The 21,590-nt window shown below is 53.0% G+C and overlaps 1 protein-coding gene across 2 annotated transcripts; it reads right to left on the minus strand.

Moving 5' to 3' along the window:
* Positions 1–2,582: 2,582 nt before the first annotated feature.
* PPARD (peroxisome proliferator-activated receptor delta) lies at positions 2,583–17,999 on the minus strand. Of its 2 annotated transcripts, XM_009582153.1 has the most exons (7): positions 17,909–17,999; positions 6,821–7,055; positions 5,935–6,086; positions 5,027–5,165; positions 4,220–4,422; positions 3,459–3,912; positions 2,583–3,052 (listed from the first exon to the last, which is right to left on the minus strand). In XM_009582153.1, exons 2-7 carry the CDS (start codon positions 6,954–6,956, stop codon positions 2,805–2,807), a joined length of 1,332 nt encoding a protein of 443 aa, XP_009580448.1. In that variant the 5' UTR covers positions 6,957–7,055; positions 17,909–17,999; the 3' UTR covers positions 2,583–2,804. The 2 variants fall into 2 exon arrangements, with proteins under 2 accessions (XP_009580448.1, XP_009580449.1); XM_009582154.1 differs by lacking the exons at positions 5,027–5,165; positions 5,935–6,086; positions 17,909–17,999 and having other exon boundaries at positions 2,805–3,052; positions 3,459–3,909; positions 6,821–6,956.
* Positions 18,000–21,590: the final 3,591 nt, after the last annotated feature.

A 21,590-nucleotide genomic window follows, 5' to 3' on the forward strand; every position in this document is an offset into this window, starting at 1 on the left:
GCCGCTCCCCACCCAGGTAACCGTCACCCGCCCGGCAGGCACAGCGGCTTAACCCTCGCCCTGCCGCTCCCCCCACCCCAGCGGGGACCTTCAGGGCTCTTTGTGCCCCCAGCCGCATGGGAAAGGCGGGGGGCAATGGCACGGCTTCCCCCGGGGGCACTCGAAGAGAGGAGAGGGAAGCCGGGGGGGGGGTCTGCAGCTGCCCCCCGCAAACTCTCGGGTGTTCAGACCCGGCCAAGAGCGGAGCCCGGTGCCAGCACATGGCCGGGCTGTCCCTGAGCCCATCCTCGCCCATCTTGGGGTGGCTACGGCCGGGCTCAGGTCATTGTGCCCAGCTTCACCCCGCAGCAAGGGCCACGGCAAAGATTTGGGGCAGGGAGCGCTCGGCTCTGAGGGTGGGACCCCGCTCGCGACCAGCTCTCGCTGCTTTTAGGTTTGATGGGAAAGGCAGGCAGGAAAACCACAGCAGTATGAGACCCGGGAATCATGGCAAATCCCTGGAAATCACAGCAAATCCAGCAAATCCCATTGCCTCTGCTGGAAACCCTCCCGAGTGCAGTCCCCCAGGGGCCGAGAGAAATCCCACAAAGAAAGGCTGGACACTAAAAGGTTCTTAAATATTTAGTTCAGATTTATTTAAAGTCAAGTCAGTTTGTGGACACTATTTATATTATTAAAAACACTTGGAGGTTTGTACTTCTAGCAAAAATATACATTTCAGTTTGAGGGTTGTTACACTGTCGAGGAGGGAAGAGCAAAAATTTCCCCAGGTGATGAGCACGCAAGTCCCGCATGCCGGCCACAGCGGGGAATGCCACCGGGGGCTTCGAGAAGGACAAATCCCCCAGGCTCCATCCAGGACACGCACGTCTCTGGTGCCTTCCCCGAGAGGGCTTCAAAGTGCTTTAGAAATGGTAATTCATAACACCCCTGCGAGGTAGGAAGGGGAAGGGGCTGGGCGGGCAGCGGGCAGGGAAACTGAGGCATGGCAAGGAGCCGGAGCGTGGCAGCGGGGTCAGGTTTGGGACCGGCCAGCCCTGTGACATGAAGGGAAAGCCCAGCGCTCCTCCCCTTCGGGTTTTAAAGGAATTATTGCACCAGGGAAATCTGCTACCCTGAAGAGGAGGAAAACAAAATAAAATCGACTAATTTGCTCCCACAACCCCTCCTTGGGAATATCACTATTTTAATAAGGCTGCTCAGGACACATGGGACCACGAGCTGCAGACGGGTAAGCGCCGCTTCTAAGGTCAGACACCATCATCCTGAGAGGGGACCAAGCCCTTCCCGGGTCTGTCCTCTCTCCCAGAGCCCGGGTGACGCAGCCCCCCACGCAGGGGTCCCATCCCGGGCACAGGCAGCACCGTGGCGTTTCACTACAGCTGCGAGAAGTTGCGAGGTAAAGTCCCAGAATGGCTCTGGGTTTAGGCAGACCCCGAAGCCTGGAGCTGTCCCCCCACTCGGGACGGTGGCAGATCTTCTGGGCAGGGCAGCTCCCCCGACCCAGCCGTGCTCACCAGGAAGCTCCTGCTCCTTGTCAGCATCCCACCCTCTCCCTCCCTTTTTATAAATACTCAGCATTTATACTGTTTTACAGCTGCAAAGCTCTTTGCAACCAATGCACTAATTAATCCTCGTGCTCCCCCCTCTGAGCAGAGAGCAGGTGACAATCCAGCTCCCTTTCACAGAGGGGAAACTGAGGCAGGGCAGTTAACAGACAGGGCAATGCCCTTTCAGCATCATGAGCACTGTGGGCTGGCTACGGCTTTGCTTTCCCCTTGCTGGTGTTGCTGAACGCTTTGCTTGCTCCGGTGCTCACAGGAGCTGTACTGCTGGGGAGCCTCCGCTGCCCGCACTGCCCTGCAAAACCCCCAGAGCCCCCCAGGCTTGGGAAGGGAGCTGCAAGACCAGCTGCAAGCCCTGCCACCTAACCCTGACCAGCCCCAGGCCTGCCCCTGGCTCTGCACAGCCATTTTTGGCAACTCGTGTCTGCGCAGAAAAGCCTGGGGAAGCAAACAGATTCTGGCCTCTGCTCTGAAGGTGAATTTTTATGAGTCAGACCCTTTCCCTCCCACCTCCTCATCCCTCCCTCTCTCATACTGAGGTGCTGAGGGGCAGGCTGCCTCTGAAACGGGGGTACCAGGAGCAAGGCTCCCACACGGCACTCAGGGGAAGGCAAAGATCACAAAATCCCTCTGGGAGACAGGAATACGCCGCACAGCGAGGTGGGGTTGCAGCTGAGGGTCTCTGCTAGGACAGTCCTACCCGACTTCAAATACTCTGGCTTTTCTTTGGGAAAGAGAGAAACATCCTTTCATTACACTGTCCTAGACTTCACGGCTCAGGACTACGTCTTCGGAGTGCAATATAAAAAAGAAAATAAAGACACGCTGTAAGTGCTGTTGCTGGCCCTGTCGGATACCCGCACCATGCTCGGGTCTCCTAAAGACCAGAGCATCCCCCACCGTTCCCAAGCTGCCGCAGGAACCCCACTGTCTGGGCCATGTAAACCGGCCGGCCGCTCCAGAGGCCCCGGGGAGCAGCTGAAGAGCTGGGCCGTAGTAACGGACACAGTAGCTTATGATTTGCCTTTGTAAATTTGTTAGTGTGTGTTAACGGAAGCCCTGGCCTAGCAGGTGGTGGCTGCAAAATCTTACGGCATCTTGCCCTACGTACCGTACATCAGGGTCACGTACAAAAGTTTCCAGTAGAAGAAATGGAAGACATGGGGAAAGGTTTTCTTTGTTTCTGTACAAAGAGTCTTGATAGGAATCCATGGCTTCATTCTCATAAATAACAGGTCCTTAGTACATGTCCTTGTAGATCTCCTGCAGAAGCGGGTGCAGAGATGTCTCCGTCTCCGTCTTCTTGATCTTCTGCACCAGCTGGGCGTGCTCTGTCACCAGCTGCCGCAGGTCGGCCATCTTCTGCAGCAGCTTGGGGAAGAGGTACTGGGCATCCGGGTGGTTAGACTGCAGGTGAAATTCCAGCGCTCGCAGGATGTTATCTTGGATCTCCTCTACCTGCTTCACGTTCATCAGGCCAGGACGGTCTGTGGAGAGGAAGCACGGGAGCTGTAGTGTTATGGTGTAGCCCTCCAAAGCACATGCTCCTCCTGGAGAAAGGGAGATGGGGACTGTAACCCACCCACCGTGACTCGACTCCAACCTTGTCAGCTAGACAAGGGGAGAAGTGTGCTCTTGGACAACATATCCCACAGCAGCATACAAGGAGGAGATGCCACTTCTACACTCCTTGTTCTTGGTCCAAGCTTGCTAGGCGTCACCGCCATGAAGAAGCTTTGGTTTTGGAACTGTTCAGTTCTTCTCTCATCCCCTAAGACACCTCTGGCTGATCTCAGGGTCAGCTGCAGCTCAGCCCCCCCAGCCCAGCCCCAACCACCTCTAAGTACAGGAGGATTCTTTCCGAGACTCGCACGGCCAAGAGCGCTTGCTCACCTCCACACAGGATAATGGCAGCCACAAACAGAGACAGGTCACTGTCATCCAGCTCCAGCGCGTTGAATTTCACAGCAAACTCAAATTTGGGCTCCATGATCTCATTGAAGGGCTTGCGTAGGCTACGCAGGAACTCACGGGTCACGAAGCCGTTCCCGTTGGCCACCAACAGCCCATCCTTGTTCATGATAGAGGCCAGCATGGCGAAGATGGCCTCGTGCACCCCGTACTTCAGCAGAGTCACTTGGTCGTTCAAGTAGAGGCCTATGAAGCTGGGGATGCTCTTGGCGAACTCCGTAAGCTCCCGCACAGTCTCCACTGTGGTGCACTGGCAGCGGTAGAAGACGTGCACCCCGATCTCCTTGTAGGGGGGAATGCCATTCACTAGCTGTTTCCAGACCAGCCCCTTTTCTGCCTGCCACAAGGTGTCCATGTCGTGGATCACAAAAGGCTGCTTGAAAAAGAAGCAAGCAGTTAGGAACCTGCCGCGGGGACTCAAGATACCAGCTCTGCCAAGGACATTCGCATTTGTCTGCCTATCTGTGCCTGGGCAATCTGCATCCACCCACAACAGCACAACTCTGCAGAGCAATGGGAATATTCCCAGTGAGGGGCAGGACGTGTAGAGCCCACCTGGCTGCAGCTGGGAACTGGTGCATGTGGAACAGCTACAGCAGGAGGGAGATGTGCAGCATCTCCCAGAGAACAGCCTCCCATGTTGTTTCATGGCCAACCCCGCCTGCCCTGGGGAGGAAACTTACTGGGGTGCTGCTGGCCTTCCCGGTCAAGATACCTCTCGCCTTCTTTTTGGTCATGTTGAAGTTTTTCAGGTAGGCATTGTAGATGTGCTTGGAGAAAGCTTTCAGGTCAGCCACCTGCGGGTTCTGGCAGCTGATCTCACTCGCCGTCAGCCCTGCCACCAGTTTCCTCTTCTCTGCCTCCGGCATGCGGCCGAAGCGGATTGCTGTCAGGGGGGTAAAACCAGCGGGTCAGGACACTGGGGGTGACCCCAGGAGACGCATCCAGGGAGGCATCAGTCTGCTCTGCCACCGCAGATAGAGGTCTGCTGGTGAACACCTTCAGCTACGCAACACGATGCTTCTCCAGGGCTGCAGCTGCTCTGGCATCAACACCTTCATGAACCAGCCATTGCTGCTACCCTTGCCAACACAACCTCACACTAAGTTCCCATCCCCACTCCTCTGGGCTCTCGCACAAACCCTGCTTCCCACATAAACACCTCTGCTTGGCCAGGAACAAGACGGTTACACCTGAAGTTTAAAAATCCCAGCACAGAAGAACAATCTGTGTGTTGAGTTCCCTCTGGGGCAACCCGTAAGGGACAGCCATGTGCCAACAGCCCCAACAGTGGGAATGAACAGCCCCTTCTCATACAGAAGAAGGGGATGAAGAGTCAAAGGCTCAAAGCATTGGGTTTGAAAGATCATCCCCTAGCAAGAAGAGAGCCTCAGGATAAAGCAAGCTACATACAGCCTCCCCGTGCGAACCCTTCACAGAAGGCAGATGGCACCCAGCCGGCCAGGCCTGTGGACAGCGGTGACACTCACCGTTATGCGACATGCCCAGCGAGAGGCATTTCTGGAAGCGGCAGTACTGGCACTTGTTCCGGTTCTTCTTCTGAATCTTGCAGCTCCGCTCGCACTTCTCGTACTCCAGCTTCATGCGGATCGTCCGGCGGAAGAAACCCTGCAGGCAGGTGGTGCAGAGTGGGACGCGGAGAAGGGGGACAAGGAAACAGCAGTGTCAGCACCTGTGGTTTGGGACCACGCTGGTTTATTATCCCCAGGAGCCTCATGGAGGTTCAGCTGAGTGGAGGGAAGGAGCCCTGGGTCTCTTTGACACAAGCAGAGTCTCTATCTCAAGGAGGGGTCGTGCGGTGGGAGAAGGGGGCTGCAGAGGAGGAACTGTGGAGGGCAGCCCACGGACCGGTGCTGGATTCCGCGTGTGTGATACTGCAGACAGCCAGCAGGGAGGGATGGAGGAACAAGCTGCGGGCCGGCCCCAGCCTGCAGGAATGTCTGGCAGGACCTGGGCCACTAACGCAGCCCTGCTGGCATCTGCTGCGGGGGAAAGAATTTCAGAGGCACATCCAAGCTGCGGCCACTGATCCCAGGGGGATAAACACACAGCTCACTACTGATCTGCAGCACAGAAAGCATCTTTAAAAGCAAAGCCAGGGTCCCCGTGGGGATAGATGGATTTGCCTTACAAAATAAAGCATGATGGGGCAAGGTTTGGGCCATACGCATCTCAGCTGCCTCCCCCAGGACAGTATTTGTGTGCCTGCCTCTATACTCCACACTCTCTGGACAGGTTGCAAATGATTTTTTTACAATCACTCAATCTTGCATCCCTGTTTTGCTGCAAACTTGCTTGTTTGAAGAGACGCCGTGCTCCCTGGGGTCTAATCTCTGCTTAGCATTGCTGAACCCAGCCCTCCCCAGGGCGTACGTACCTTGCAGCCCTCGCAGGCATGCACGCCGTAGTGAAACCCCGAGGCTTTGTCTCCGCAGACCCTGCACTCCACGTTCAGCGCTCCCAAGGCCGCCTCCTCGCAGCCCATCTGCAGTTGGTCCGACAGGGAGGGAGAGGAGCTCTGCGAAAGGTCTGCAAACACACAAAGGGATATGTCCTTTCGTGTAGTAGCCACAAGCCCAGCATCGCGTCTAACTCCTCCAGCCATGAGGCTGATGAGGGATTTCCAGCACTGTCCCAGTCTGCCACTGGCGTTGCATCTGGGCAGTTAACATCTGAGATCAGGCACTGTCTGCAGGCAGATGCCACGCACAGAGCCAAGAGTGCCCCCAGTGTGCCCAGCAGCTGAGAGTCTCCACATCAATGCTGATTTCTTCCCTCTGGCATTCATGTCTAGGCAATGAAACCCAAACAGCAAATTTTATAATCCCCAGTTGGCAGGCGGCTGGTACAGGGCTGCCCAGCTGGAACGCCCGGGGCTCTGGAGGAGCCTCTTCAGCAGCAACAAAACTTCTCCACCAGCTCCTAAAACCAGTTTGCACTGAGGACTTTGCACAAGAAACGGCCAGGGAAGCGTTCTCGGGCACTCCGAGAGTCCTCCCCATCTGGCGCACAACGTTACCTCCCTGAACTTTCAATTTCCATCTCCCAACCCGCTACCAACGGCTGTGCAGTGACTGCAGAGGAAGAAATAAGCCTCTCCATAACTTAGCTCTTGATGCATTATTTCACAAGGGGAAGAGATTAAAACAAGCCAAACTCCATTCACGGGCAGGTCCTCTGCCCTTTGCAGCTGAGCATGCTGCCCGGAGGACGTGGATGCCTGGATGCTCCAGGGACAGCTGAGCTCCCGCAGCTCCACTCACCTGTGTAGCTGCTCGAAGGCAGCGAGCTGTCTGGTCCTCCACTTGGGTCCGAGGGTCCGCTTGCCACCATCACTGCCTCTTCCTCTTCCTCCTCCTCTTCCCTGACCTCAGGTACTTCCTCCTGTAGTTGTTCCATAATTGATCACCCCTCAGTGCCAAGACTGCAATCCCTGTCATAGCTCTGGCATCATCCGCGTCTATCCGAGATGGACCCTACCAGGCTGTTCCTGCTAGCCTGCGGGACAGAGGGAGAAACGCGTGGTGTTGGCTCTGAACGCAGAGCATCTCAGCAGCAGGGCGGTGTGTAACCACGCTAGTCCTGCTCTGTTTTCTCTCCTTATCCAGGGAGACAAGCAGAACCTGGGGCCTTTTAAAGGTCACTTTGCACTCTGGTATAAACACTCTGTAGGACTCAAGGAAGCAAAAGCTCACCGGAATCATATTTAAAGCCCAGCAGAGAGAGCCCAGACAACAAACCAGCCCAGTTGCCACCCAGGGACCTGGGTTCCCCAGCTTGCAAGTCCCATAGCAGAAACACTGCCTCAGACGATGTCCCCCAGAGCTGCTAGCGCCCTGGCACGTCACAGTGGTAGCCAAGGCCGGGGTTTGACAGAGCCAACACCACCAGAAAGATTAAGGTAGGGCTGGCTTCACCTTCCATCCCCACCCAGCCAAGGCAGAGCTCGGATCGAGGGCAGCAGCTGACCTGGGCGCAGCGGCTCCATGCCCATGGGTGGGAGATGCTGGGGGAGCAGGGCTAGGCGCGGCAGCAGGCAGTGGCTGAAAACCCCTGGCCCGTGCGAGCCATCTGCAAGACCGATGGCTTCCTGCCGGCTCCTGCGCTCACGCTCCTTCCCGTTACAGCGCTGCCAGTTACAGCGTTGGTGTTTATTTTTACTCATCGTGTTGTAACTGGCCCCAGCCCCTCTGCCAAGAGCCGCTGGGTTGAACGTGTTGCTGTTGCTCTGCGCAGCTGCCGGGCTGTGCTCAGCCACGGGGTCCAGCAGCATGATCGCGACGGCCGCACAATCCAGCTAGTGTCTTAATCCTGGGTTTCCTGTGGGAGGAACGGCCCCGTCCTCCCTGCCGCGCGCTTCCGCTCCTTGTTTGCCTTAGTCCATCCCAAATAGCCCACAAAAAACTCAAGCCGTGCAAGTGATGCATCGTCGGTACTGCGACCATCGCAGAGCCATTCCCACCTCCCTCTTAACCATCCCGGATCACGCCCGACTGTCCAGCTCCCACTGCAACATCCCGGTGCTCATTTGCCTCCAGATCTTGATTCCTAAACTGACTCTTGCTTGAGTAATTAATATCTCAAGCCCAGTCTATGTAGAGTTGCATCCGCTTCCTTAAAGGAGCTATTTTTAAGTGGAGAAATATCCACCAGAAAAGCCACTGAAATCCAGCTTCCACCAGGAAAGCCTCAATTTGCAGGCATAAGTTAAACTGATGCAGCATCTTCAAGCCCGCATTAGAGTGAAGTGAGCGAGCTACTTGCAGGGGACTTGTACAAGGGCAATGCCCAAGCAATAGGATGGTCTGCGACCCATGCCCAAGCCCGCGCCACAGCACAGGGCTTGCTGGGGGAGGGCAGCAGTGACCCAGGACTCCCTGGGCTCATTTTCCTTCCCACAGCAGACCCTCACACCCAGCACTTTGAACTTGAGCCGCAGCCAGCTCCTTGGATTCGCTGGAAAGCCGTCAGCACGGAGCAAAGTCAGAGCTCCCTGCGAGATCAAGCGAGCAGCCGAGGGAGAGGACAAAACCTGCAAGCGGGAGGTTGAAGGCAAACACGTCGCAAAGCCGGGACACAAGTCACCCCCCGGAGCCTGGGTCTCCCGTGGGTGAGGGGGCTTTGCTTTTCCCCTCCATGCTGGGAATTCAGACTGCAGGACAGATGGCTTTGTTCCAGGGAGAGGTACGTTAGAGGCTGCCCTGCTCTGCTTTACAGCAGGAGCAGGCAGAGGGGTGCTTAGACAAGGGCAGAGCGCTCCCTTCCCGTGCCTCTGCAAGAGCACTAAGGGACCATTGAAGGGCTGTGTTATCCTTGGCCTCCTCTCACACATCCCGCGCGGTGGGACATGGCACACAGGCAGGAAAACCTATTCATCAGAGATGGAGGGTAACGAGCTCGATCGTTTTGAAGGCTATATATAAATGAATGTACAAACATCAGGAAAACGCTTCTGCCTGGAACAGGAGTTAGCGGGGGAAGCTTGTGGCAGGAGAAACTAGTCTACAGTGGAAAATACATCCAGCAGCAGCTTAATGAGCTTCTTATTAGCTCTCCTTTGTCTCTAGCATCCAGCACAGGCCACTTGCTTTAAACTCAGTGCAGACGGAGCCCTCTGCTTCTCCCCAGATGCCTCATGGCACGTTGCCATTGGAATAACATGGGCACATTCCTTCACCTGCATCCCTGGCACACTGTCCTCCACCCACCGGGTGTATTCAGGGCCGTGTATTCCCAGGGTGGCAGCAAGTTTGTGACACACAGCTTGCTCCCCGAAACCCACCAAAGCAACCCCAAAACTGTACTTGGAGTCGGTCTGGCTAGAGATGGGCGTGCAGCCCTGAGAAGGGGGAAAGCAGAGGGCGAGATGCGCACAGACAGCAACACCGGGCTCCAGCTAGGGCTCCCCATGTGCACGCAGGCATTACGGGAAGGATAAGGATTCAGATCCCACCCTTCGAGAGTGGCTGGAGAGCCAAAGAGAGAAAAGCTTTTACAAGAAGGCACTGAATGTATTCTTTTAATATCTCCCTGCAGGCCAAGAGTACAGGGGCCTGGGCAGAGCGAAGCTGTGAGAGCTGTTTGCACACCTGCCTTTCCCTTAGCCCTTCCCCTGTTTTCTAAACAACAGAGACAGAGGAAGAGGAGGGGGAAAAAGGGATTGATTTCACATGGGTGGCTGCACCCCATGCCTTTGGCAGATGAAAGGCCAAGGCAGCCGCTGCCCAGATGAAAGGCAGGGCACGGGCCGTGCCCGCGCACCCCAGCGTGGAGTGAGCCGGCTTGGCAGGACCGCCGGGGAGATGCAGACCCCCAGCCCTCCCCTCCGGGCCGGGGGCAGCGGCGCAGCACCATGCAGAGACTGCAGAGATTTGCCGAGATTTCACACATGCTCCGTTCCCCTGCGAGCCCCGCGGTTCAGAGTGGGGTATCCTGGAAGTTTGTCCGAACTCTGTCCCTCTGAGTACGAGGAGGGACCTGCTCTGCCAGCATGGCCGTGGGCAGGGTTGTTGCAGCCCTGCATCTTTGTGGGACGGCGCCGGGGATGGCTGCGTGGATGGCAGAGGATGGCCAAAGGTCCATCTCAACCCCAGGACCTCTCCATCTGTTCAGTGCCTCCCCACCCAGCTGCCGAGCAGGCAGAGCCAGAGGAGGGATAACTCCTCCCCTTGGCTATAAAGCCACCCACCGGAGCACAGCACACAAGCTTTGAGCTGCAGGGAGAAGGGCAGAGATTCCTGCCCAGTGTAGCCACCCCCCTTTTCCGTTCGGCAGCTGTCACAGAGCAGCGATGGAAAGAGAAGAGGGAAACAAGGATGAGGACCGTGAATTCCTTCCTAAGCTTCTCCAGAGAATCCAGCAAAGCTGTTTCCCTTCCTCTTCCCACGGGATGGGAAGGAGCAAGAGGGCAAGCATCTCGTGACTTGCTCGGTCCTTGCTTCAATCCCCGTTCCAAGGAGCTTCGGTAACCCTGGCTGAGACAGCAGCCTCCCTCCCGGGAGCCTGCAGCCGGCGGGGGGTGGGTTTGTTTGCTGGCTCCAGGCTTGGGCAGATGCACGCTGGCTGCCCCGCTCCCACGCTGCAAACAGCGCAGGCAACAGGTTTATCTTTACGAGAAGCAGGAGCTGGCACCTATGCCAAACTAAACCATATGGTGGGAATGGGGGGAAAAGACATAGCACAATGAGAGGAGGAAAAAAAAAAACCAGGAACAAAAGTTAAAAGGAGACAAATCTTCAGCGTGGACCCCCTGCAAGAAGGCAGTACTTCTCTGGAGCCGACCAAGATCCAAGCCTCCAGTTCATCAACGTGCAGCTTGTACCCTTTTGGCCCAAGAGCTCCTCACTGCTGATTAGCATGTAAACCTTGGTGCCAAGTTCAGAGAAGCAGAAGCTGACAAACCAGCAAGGAAGTGCCCATTTCCCCATGGTCCGTGCACAGGAGGCGTGGTGGAGCGATGTGATGGAGAAGCCCAGTTTCCCACCAGTATTCGAGTCCTGCATGCAGAGCGAAGTGTCACAAGAAGGGGACGTGCGTTTCAACACAGACACCCGGGAGCTGGCAGCCAGACAGCCACAAAATAAGAGCAAGGAAGTGGTCATAATTAGAAGGACCTCATCTTTAAACCAGGTTTAGTTTCACTGGTGGTGAGCTCAAACAAGAGGTAATTGGGGCGTGCTCATGGGGGTGGAGAGAGGACACCCGCCCCCATTTCCCTCCAGGAGAACATGTTTGTTTCTAATATATTTATATAGATGGGATTGACCAAGTACCCACTGCAGTCTGGAGTGTCACCACACGAGATCCTTCCCTGGAAGACGGGAGTTTCCAGGCAAAGCAAAGTGCCAAAAAAAGGTCCAGACCTCCCAAGAGCCAAGTCACAGAGCTGATCCACTCAAAGCAGTTGTTCAAGTTACTGTAAAAGAGGTCACCAGGAATTGCGAAAGGAAACCAATTTACCATGGGAGCACTTCTGGCTTGCATTTTTATTCCTCTGGACAAAAATATTAGCCAAATTCACAGCCAACAGAAGTGAATCCTTTTGGAAGGGGCGAGGTGAGAACTCAGCCCTCTGTACAGCAGCACTTTGTGACGTGCAGCACATACTGAATCCACAAACAAAAACTGAACTGAATCCATAAAAAAATGTGATTGCTGCTTGTTGGCCATCATTTGCAGATGTCCCTTGGGTTGTGTCACTGCTTCCGATATTTGCTGATCAAGTACCAGTTTCTGTTCCTCCTCCTACACGTCAGAGGAGGGATGCTACCAATAGAAGCCGAATAAGAGCTAAGCAGATGCTGCAATACAGGAAAGGTAACCAAGTGCACTAAACAGGAGAGACAAACATTGAAAACATGTTTGTTTTTGTTCCTGAAAGATCAACACACCCACTCATCAGCTAATGAGATCTCAGCAGCACTTACTACCCAAGTGCTTCCTCCCTTACTCAAAGTCTTGGCCACAAGGCAGGCTACACGCAGAAATAAACTACTAGAGCTAGCAAGGAAGAGCCCTTCCACATAGCCCCGGCCAGCGCTGACACTCAGGGCCAGATTTTCCCCTTGAAGCATCTGCTCAGACATTGTACCATGGCCCAGTCCGGTCCCATCATCTTCTCTCCAATGCTGCTCTGTGCAGGCTATCTGCATTTCACCAAGCACAAGCCCAGCTGACCAAGCAGCAGGGTGCTGCCAGAGCTGCTATTAACATGTTGCTGCTAATTACTCAGGAACATGTGACAGAGGGTGCAGGAGATTCCCTCGCTTGCCTTGAATAGCCAAGCTTGCCAAAATGAATCACACATCTACTGCATGTTTTAACTCACCCCCTTCCTGGACACTGAGAGGGGGGAAAAAAAAAAACCCAAGAAGTTAAAAAGGTTACAAAACTTGCCGGATTCTTCTCTTTTCGTACCATAATTGATGCTGTCCCCAAAACCAGGTCACGGTATTTTGCTCCAAAAGAAACTTCTGGTTTCTCGCTTGTGCTGGGTTTCTTCAGAGAGCAAGAGGTATCGCAGAAGCAAATCAGACTTTGGGCAATGAACTCGCAACCACATGCAAAAGTGGGGGGTCTGCCAGGCTGCTCTTCTCTTTCAATTCATCCTCCAGGAGCTGCAGACATCCCTGGCTCCAGCAGCTCCAAGCATGCATCACGTGTTCCAAAATCTTGAGGTGGCAGGTACTGGGAGAGGGTTAATGCTTCTACAGGAATCATCCCTACACACCTTTCCAGCGGAGGGACTCCCTGCCCTCTTCAGCCTCTGATGAGCTGGGCTCCACGACTACCTTTTGCAGAAGGGGTAACAGCAGGGTGGGCAGCGAAGAGCTGAGCAGTTGTTAGCTCTTATCTGAAGTCCTGCTTCAAGACCTTCGGCAAATCCTGTCAACCCCCATACCTCCATTTCCTTCATCATAAAAAAACCAAAAAAAAACCCTAAAAAACAAACGCAGGACTTTTACAGTGCTTCCTTCCTGATCCTTTCCTTGCTGCATTAGCTCACAGAGACGGCATGTTTTGGAAGCGCAGAGGAATACATCGGTGCCAAGTGTCATTGTTTATTCCTGTACTACGGATTTTGACACCTGTTCGCAGTCACGCTCGCACGTCTGGCCTCCCCGGCCCCAGGTCAGCACACCACGCTGCTCATGACCGTCTTCTCCCGTTGTACATTCCTATACGAAGCGTTTCCAAGATTACTTTCAGCAAATAAACTGGCACATCTCATCCTGGCAATTGCTGACCGATATTTGTGTTTTGCTGTCAACTCGTGACAGCCCAGAGCACCCAGGGACAGGAGGGGCTCGTGGGTCTGACCTGCTGGAACAGGACCACAGCCAGGAAACAAGCAGGTACCAGAAAGGTGACACGACCGGGACTTCTCAGAGCTGGAAACGGCATTTGAGAAGATCATTAAATATGGTAAGGAGAGAGGATCATCCCCACCGCACCCCAGGACACAGCAAAGGTGGCCGCGAAGCTGTGGCAATGCTTTGGGAACACGGCTGCAAACCTAGCATACACGCCGCTGGGAGAGGGGCACAGAACAGCTTGCACAGGGCTGCAGAGATGGTTAAGTGTCCGCAGGGGACTCTGAACCCACAGCAGGCACCTGCCGCCCAGCCTGGCATCTCCTGTTTATGCTCCTCCAGCAGCCTCCGCTGCTGCTCCACAAGCGCCAGCTTTCCCACCCCTGCTTCTTTTCTGCAAGTGCCAGAGAAGCTGTTTGGGATATATTCCCCTTTCCTTTACCATCCTGAAGGTGAGGAGCTCAGAGAACCCACTGAACCACTGTAAGCTGATGCTTTCTGAAACTCCTGAAGTCCTCTTGCGTGTTACTCCAGGGCACTCAGTTTGCTTACGGACCCCTTGTCCTCCCAAACCTGGGCAGGACACGTGGAAGGATCTGGTTTCAGGAACATCAGTAATTATAGAACAGGGCTGACGAGGGAGGAGCTCACGGGAACAGCAACAACACTTCTCAAGGCAAACGGTGGGCACAGGGTGTTACAGGCTCAGAGCAGCATTTACATGGAAAACCAGGAAAGCTGCAAGCGGAACAAGCTGTCACTGCAAACAGGAACACCGGTGGCAGCGAGTAAGGCTGTCATTTGGCAGTGCTGCACACACCAGGACATGTCTTAGTTTTCCCAAAAGCCTCAATGTCACTGGGACAGCAGCAAACATCACCCCTGCTTTGGATGGGGCAATCAGCTCCCCAGAAAAGCAGGGAGGGGTAGAAAAGTAGCAGCAGGCCAATGCATCGCTCTGGATCACACACACGTCCATGCAGCCTGCCGTCTGGAACTGAACGGCCAGCAGGCCAGTAAGTTTTACTGCTAGGCTGCCAGTGCTCCCAGATCCAGGAAAATGCCCACAAAACCAGCAGCAAGCCTTCTCCTCTTTGCAGCAACTGAGATTTTAGATCCCGTGGGCTAAACAGGGGGGGGAAAAAAAAAAAAAATCCACCAGCCTGTAAGTTCTGTTACGCTTACACTTGGACTCCCGGTGCTACCGGTTTTGTAGATCTTAGCAAAATATCCTGGGCACCAGCCATGCTGCTCTGATCCCAGGACGCAGCTGACAGTGAGCGATTATGCCCAGGCACAAGTTCAGATGATTCAGCAGGGCCTGGGAACATACACACCGAAACGGTTAGAACAAATCACCATGTTCGCTGCATCTCCATTTCAACCACAGAGCAGGAAAAAAGAGGGAGTCCGAGTTTAACTGCATATGTCTCCAAAGAGAAAACTCCAGAGAACATTAGAATAACTTTGTTACACAAACTAGTTCAACACCCTCTTAGAACTAGAGGGGAATGATGTTTCTTTACTATTTCTGGCCACATTCACACAGCAAGAGCCGAGTGGAGGAACAGAGGTTTCCCTGTGTTTTCAGCAGCGATATGAGCAGCGATCATGTCAGCGTGATCCTGCCAAGACTCCTCTGCCAATTAGAGGATCGCAGCGTGCTCTGACCATTTGGATTTCCGCCTCAACCCCTAGAAAACAAAACACTTGAGCAAAGCATTAGCGCCTTTCACAACATCCTCACATCTTTGGCACCGTCTTGGGGGTACGGAGAGAGCAGCAGAGGTACACAGCAAGCCAACACCTACCACTTCCCGACACAGCCAGCTGCTGGGAGCTCCGTGGGCTCCACCAGCTCCAGCCCCAAGCTCACGCTCACCAACAACCCTTTTCCAGAGATCCCCATGTCCCTAAGTCCCACAACATAACACCTACCCCATGGACATGAGAACCCACGGATTTTTTTCAGAGATGTGGGTCTCTGACCATCAGCCCTCATGGGGTTAACAACTTTCAAGGTCCCACAGCTCTAGCAGAATCCATATAATCAACTTAAAGGTGAAAAGCAGATTTGGACATCTTCAGAAATATTCCCAATTTGCATTAAGATGAAATCAAGAGTTGCATTAAAAAAAAGTTTGTAAAAAGTCAGGCAGGATAGCGATTTGAGCTTAGGTTCCCATCACCAAGGCGACTGCACAAAACACTGCGTATTTTGAAGCCATCTCACCCGTCCTCTCTTTGGCCTGGCAAAGGCTTTCCTAATCAGATATTCATTAGGCAGTAGTATGGTTCATAGTAAAGTTTGTCTTAACAGACCATCAAAGAAATTCTTCTCTATCAGCTCAAGTAGGAAAGCTCATCTGCCCTTTTAAAACACCAGAACTTTCCCTGTCTCCATCCCACATCTCTATTACGGGGTAGAATGTGCATGTTCTGGTTTTTCCTATTCCAAGTTCCAGTTCCGAGATCAGGGCAAACCAGAAAATGCAGCATGAGGGCAACGATTCTGGTTAGCACGGACATTATCCGGCTCTTGCTATCCACAAGCCTCAGAGATGTGCTCTGGCTTGACCCTGCACCACGAGAAACATTCGCATTTCTGGCTTGTGCTTTCATCCTGCCATCTCCTCCCCGGTCAGGATTCCCCTGCAAACCACAGCCTCCGCAAAACCCACACTTTCGAGCAGAACCTGTCCATGGGGATCCCCAGGGAAGCACCCTGACACACACATACATCGGAGCCCTTTGCAAAGCCGGTTTCAAAGACCTGACCCAAATGATCTCAGACGTTCACAAGCTCTTTGCTGAGCCTTAGAGGACACAGACATTTTCCAGACGCTACGATCACAGCAGTGAATATTAGAGCATTTCAAGAATTCATCCTGAAACTAAGATACATCTCGAGTCGGTTCTGCTCTGAACCCTTCTTGCAATCAAGCAGGGCTCCAGTGAACGTCATCCCAAAACATTTATTTTGGGGAAGATACATTTCACAATCTCCTTGACCAAAAAGCTTCACATTGGCATCAATCGTTCCACTCTAAACCCTGCTTTGGGAAAGTAATTTCCTAGGCATTCTGCCAATGCAAGCGCATTTCAGAGTATAAAATAAAAAAAAGAAATTAGTTCTACAGAAAAATCTTATTTGTACTCACTATGGAAATCACTTCTGCTTGTCTAGACTTTCCCAGAGTCTCCAAAATTATTGCAGCAGTGATAAGCAATATATATCTGAGTAGTGACACTTCTAGAAAAGCAGAGATTGCTCCGCAGCACCTGATGAGGAAGCAGCTACACAGCCTGACAAATCTGTGGGTATCAGCAGGGGCAGTTGTTCCTGCTATAAAGCAAGGGAGCCAATAGAAATCACAAAATAAACCAACATCTCTAAAATTTCATAGTCAGGGCAAGCCAGGCTGGGTTCTGGCAGCAAATAACCTTTCAGGCATAAGCACTGTAACATCACCTCACGCAATTAAAAAATCATTTGCATGTCAGGTCCCGCTGCACGAAGGAGCCCAAGAATCTCTTGTCGTGCTAATTCCTTGGTCTCTAAGAACATTTACAGATTTCCAGTTCATAATTCAATAGCCACAGACAAAATATTCCCCGAAAGGCAACAAGATGTACTGTACAAAAATACATATTTGGCAACAGGCAACAGGCTAGAGAGACGGAGACCATTAACATCAGTAAGCAATTCTCTACAACAATGCTCTTCTGATCCGCAAAGCCTCATGTGGCTCATTACAAAATCCTCTCCGCACACTGCGAAGATCCTTGGAAGCCCATGTCTCGAATGCCCGAACAGAGACTGCACAACAGTTGCACAAACTTGACACAGAAAACCACATCTCTGTCCAGCTAAAAACCTTAGACGTGTGTTGCGGCAAAAATAAATCCACCCCCTGCGCGCAGACAACCACAGCACCCTTAGAAGCTACACGCAGCGTCTGGGTGCAGCGTGACCGCAGTGAAGACTTTCGGGCATCGCTTCAGAGGTCTGCAGGCAGGACAACGTCCCCCCAGCCCATGTTGACCACCTCCTCAAAACCCCTCTCCCAGCTCGGCTTTGTCTGAGTAAGGCAGTTACACAGCCATAGACGGGATCGGTACTGCTGCCAGATCGTGTGTCCGGATCGTTAGGTGATTGTTTACGCAAGTACGGTCCCTGATCTCGTGTACCCTCCCCAATCTAGAAGAGCCAATTTCAGTTGTAAAAAGAAAAAAATAACCAGTGAAATAATAAAATATTACGTTCCTATACTTTGAAGGTAGCAGTCGGCTTAGACCATGATATTCACAGCATACTCCTAAGCATAATCCATAAAGATTGTATTCAGAAACTGAACAAAAATAAGGCATAGAATTTAAATTTAAAAGGAAATTTAAGGAAGTTTAAGCTTGCGGACAAAAGTGAAACTTGCTGAAAGCAAGCCACACTAACTAGGCTCTTCCCTATCCCAAGTTTTTAAAAACAAACATAGGATAAGTGCTTTGGTAGATCGCCCGCGTGCGAAAGGGAAGGGTTACCTCTCCGGAGCAGCTGTCCCCGTCTGCCTGTCGCTGAAAGCCACCGTTCAGTTACCATGTCAGCACAGAGAGCTGAAAACCGAAGTAACCTGCAAGAGAACACAACGCGAATTTCCACGGCTGTGCTGAAGGCCAGATATTTATGCCGCTGGGAGAACTGGGCCGGATCCAGTGACAGCTCTGAAATTTAAACACACGCTCCCTCTACCGCATGCTGAAACCATAGGCCGGGGACGGGGGGGGGGCGATTGCAGCCGTCTCCCCCGGGCTCCGGCAGCTTCTGCAAACCGGGAGGTAGAGCAAACCCCCGGGTGTCCCAAGAGAGACGGCCCCGACCCCTCACCAGGCTTGGAGCATCAGGATGTCACCTTTGCCTTATGTCTCCCACAGCCAGAGGCTGATGACCCCGAGCTTTTATGACAATGATGCTAGAAAAAGGTCTATGGTGGCCATAAGATGGCTTGTTTACTCAGCTTGCTTAATCCACCTTTAAGAGGCTGCCAGAAAGTTACTGCAAACTTAATGAACTTCCTTCTCAAGTGGTTGAAACTTAAGGATTCGACAGAGTTCATTCACTCTTCTTGGTTTTCCTGATAACTTTGCAAATAGCCTTGTATGAATTTCAGGCTCAGGAGAGCAGTAAGAGACCAACGCCGGAAAAAAAATGGCTTATGAGGCTTTGAACTAGAGGACTTAGAGAAAATATGTTCTATTTTTAGACACAGTTATGCAGACTAACTGGACTAACATATTAAACAAAGATGTTGTGAACATGATGCTACTTGAACCCGTGTACCCTCCCTGACATTACCCCGGCTTAGCTGCTCCTCCCACCCCAATGGAAAAGCCCTGTTTCATATTACTACCTCCAACACGGGATGATTTGCAAGGCAGCCGAGCGCCGGCAATGAACCCGGCATCGCCAGCCCCCCGCTGAGAGGGACAGCTCGGAGGGCAAGCCAGCAAGTTCAGGGCAGAGAGTGAATCCCACCCAGTGCCGCACGCCCACACCTCCTGGGTCTGACACGGCACCGGGAGCTGCAGTTGCTCAGAAGAGGATGAAAAAAGAAAGCAAATCCCCTGCCCCAAAAGCTGAGGCTCGCGGCACACTAGCGTGAGTGTGGAGGGTGTTTCCTACGCTGCCAAGCAGCCCAGGTCCATCCAGGGGAGGGCATGAGTGCGAGATCCCAAAAAATAACCCCAGTCCCTTGCATTGGAGCATCATTCGCATCAGGATCACTCTTTCTTGCGGTCAGCAATATAAAAATCACAGCTCCCCTTGAAGAAAGCGATTGCCCTCGGTTTACAGGCAGGGGGGCTGAGACAAGCCTGCCCGAAAGTCAGCCGGCGAGGGAAGGAGCGCAGATCCAGCGCCCAGCCCTCTGCTTTAGAGGAGGCCATAAAACCACGCACAATAATTTCACTTTCACAGCAGGACGTTAAAGCTACAGCAGGTTTCTCATCCCCTCCCTCCCAAAACAGAAGGTAGTTTTTCTAAACACCCCAGACAAAGTTTCTCTTTAACCTTCCTGATGATAATAAAGGGACAATAAAAAAGTCATTACAATCCCACTGGCGCATCAGGAGCTGGCTTTTTCATCTCCACCATCAATAAAGCCCGTCCCTGATTCAGTAACAAAAAGTGTAACGTTGACAGTGTCAACGAGGGCATGAATCACATGCTGGGAGGGCACAAATCACACCCTGAGCTCTCTCCCATCGCAGATCAGAGCGCTTTGCTGCTGCCGCCGCCGGAGACCTGAGAATTAAAACTAAATTACTGGCTCACCTCGTCCTGCTCACAGCTAAATGCCAGGGCATGCCCCGTCACCATCACATACAAGGCAATACTTGCACCAGCTCAGCAGGGCACAGAGGGAACCTGCCAGCACATCCCTGCTGAAAGCTTCCTCTTGTATCCCTGGCTGACACATGGTAAGTCACGGAGAAAACTCCCATCTCAGCACGGCCTGGAGTACGTTTGTACCAGGAGGAGAAAGGGATTCTCCGCTGAAGGCAGCAAGGGACTGTGCACGAAGAGAGACGGCAGGAAGAGGACAAGAAGAGCAGAAACGAGAAACGGAACATGGGCTGCTTCAACCAGCAGGTCACTGGTTCAAGAGATCAACATTGCTACCGGCCTTGGGACTCTGATTTACGGGGTGGCCGCAGCTGCATCCTCTTTCCACGCTCGCATCCCTCTGCATCATCACGATAGATGTTGCCAGGACTCTATGGCACGACCAAAGCCTGCTTGCCTCTGCCCACCCATGGTCCACTCACAGGGGCTTTCCCAACATGTAGGGGCTCAACGGACCGATTTCTTCCCGCAAGCACGATCGTGACTCGCATGCAAGAGGCCTCCCAGCACAGCTGCCAAAGGGGAAGGTGGCCAAGGCTGAGGTAAGTTACAGCGGGACGCTGTTTGAAGCCACGCAGATACAATACAGTCGATGACAGACAGATGCTTTGGGAAAAGCATAGATGGGATCGTCACAGAGGGTGTGTATTCTCTCCTGCTCCACTGACAAACTGCATCTTCAGCCGCTTTTCCTCTGCGTGCCTTGATTTTCCATCCAGGGACACTAAAACACGCCTACCTCGTAAATAGGTTTTGAACCTTAATTCACTGGCTTCTGTAAATAGGTTGGAGGCTCTCCGATCATAAACAAATAGGGCTGTTAAACATCATTTGAGGTGGAGTCAGTGCACACAAACTTTTGGAAGTATAGTGAGCCCAGGAGGCCTTTTGACCACACGAAAAAGGGGAGGTCAAAACTCATCTGGGGAGGAACAGCTCAATGTAACAACAGGATCCTTGTTGGTTACAATAACAGAGCTTGGAGCTAGCCAACGAGGAAGGAAAAAATGCAACAGGTTGGTAGAACACAACAAAGGAGGGAAGCAGGAGGTAAAAGAAAATGAGGTCTGTTGCTTCAAGGTCCTGCCACCTACTTCTGCATGCTCCTTCACCTTTCACCTAGGATTTTTTACAAGTGCTTTTAAAGTTAATTAAGACTTACGCTCAACCCAGCCAGCAAGCAGGTACCACCTTCCTGCATTCGGCTACAAGCGTTCGCAGCATGGGACAAGCCACCTCGTGCAGAACTCACAAGTGCTTTAGAGCCACTATTTAATAAAGGCAGCAGTACCCCTACTTCATAGGTGGAAAAAGCACAGCACAAAAAGCAAACATCTTTTATCTGGGATCTCAGGGAAAGCAGGAGCATGATGGGGAGCAGAATGTGGAGATATGAGGGACAAGAAAAGGGCTCTCAGATCCTTTCTCCCCGGGGAACCCCTCACCTGATGCACCACTGAAGGACCATCCTGACCCTCTTCCTTCTCCTCCTTCCAGCCCCAGCCCCAACAGTGCCCCTCACTGGTACCCTAAAATCACAGGCCAATTCCCCGACTTGCCACCCCACCCCTGGGAGAGAAGAGAGGGAGACAGGGGCCCCTCCTCCAGCCTCCCCTGTTTGGGCTATGTCCCATCCTCTGTCTTCCCCAATTTCCCAAACAGGAATGAGAGCCTGCACCCTAACATCACTCTCAGCACCCTCCAAACCACTATCCCCCAAAGTCCCCCCCACCTCCTCGATGCTCAGACACCAGAGCTCCCTGCCCCTTCCACCCCACACCCTCAGAAAGCCCCCATGTGCCCCCATCTCCTCAAACCCAC

The sequence above is a fragment of the Fulmarus glacialis genome, unplaced genomic scaffold, assembly GCF_000690835.1.
Source record: "Fulmarus glacialis isolate BGI_N327 unplaced genomic scaffold, ASM69083v1 scaffold37127, whole genome shotgun sequence".
Lineage (NCBI taxonomy): Eukaryota > Metazoa > Chordata > Aves > Procellariiformes > Procellariidae > Fulmarus > Fulmarus glacialis.

Bases quoted from the DNA above. Each gene is read 5' to 3' on its own strand.
- PPARD (XM_009582153.1), bottom strand. From the start codon at position 6,956: ATGGAACAACTACAGGAGGAAGTACCTGAGGTCAGGGAAGAGGAGGAG. The intron at 5,166-5,934 runs GTACGTACGCCC...ACCTGCCTGCAG, and splicing joins ATGCCTGCGAGGGCTGCAAG to GGTTTCTTCCGCCGGACGAT. The intron at 3,913-4,219 runs GTAAGTTTCCTC...TTCTTTTTCAAG, and splicing joins GGAAGGCCAGCAGCACCCCA to CAGCCTTTTGTGATCCACGA.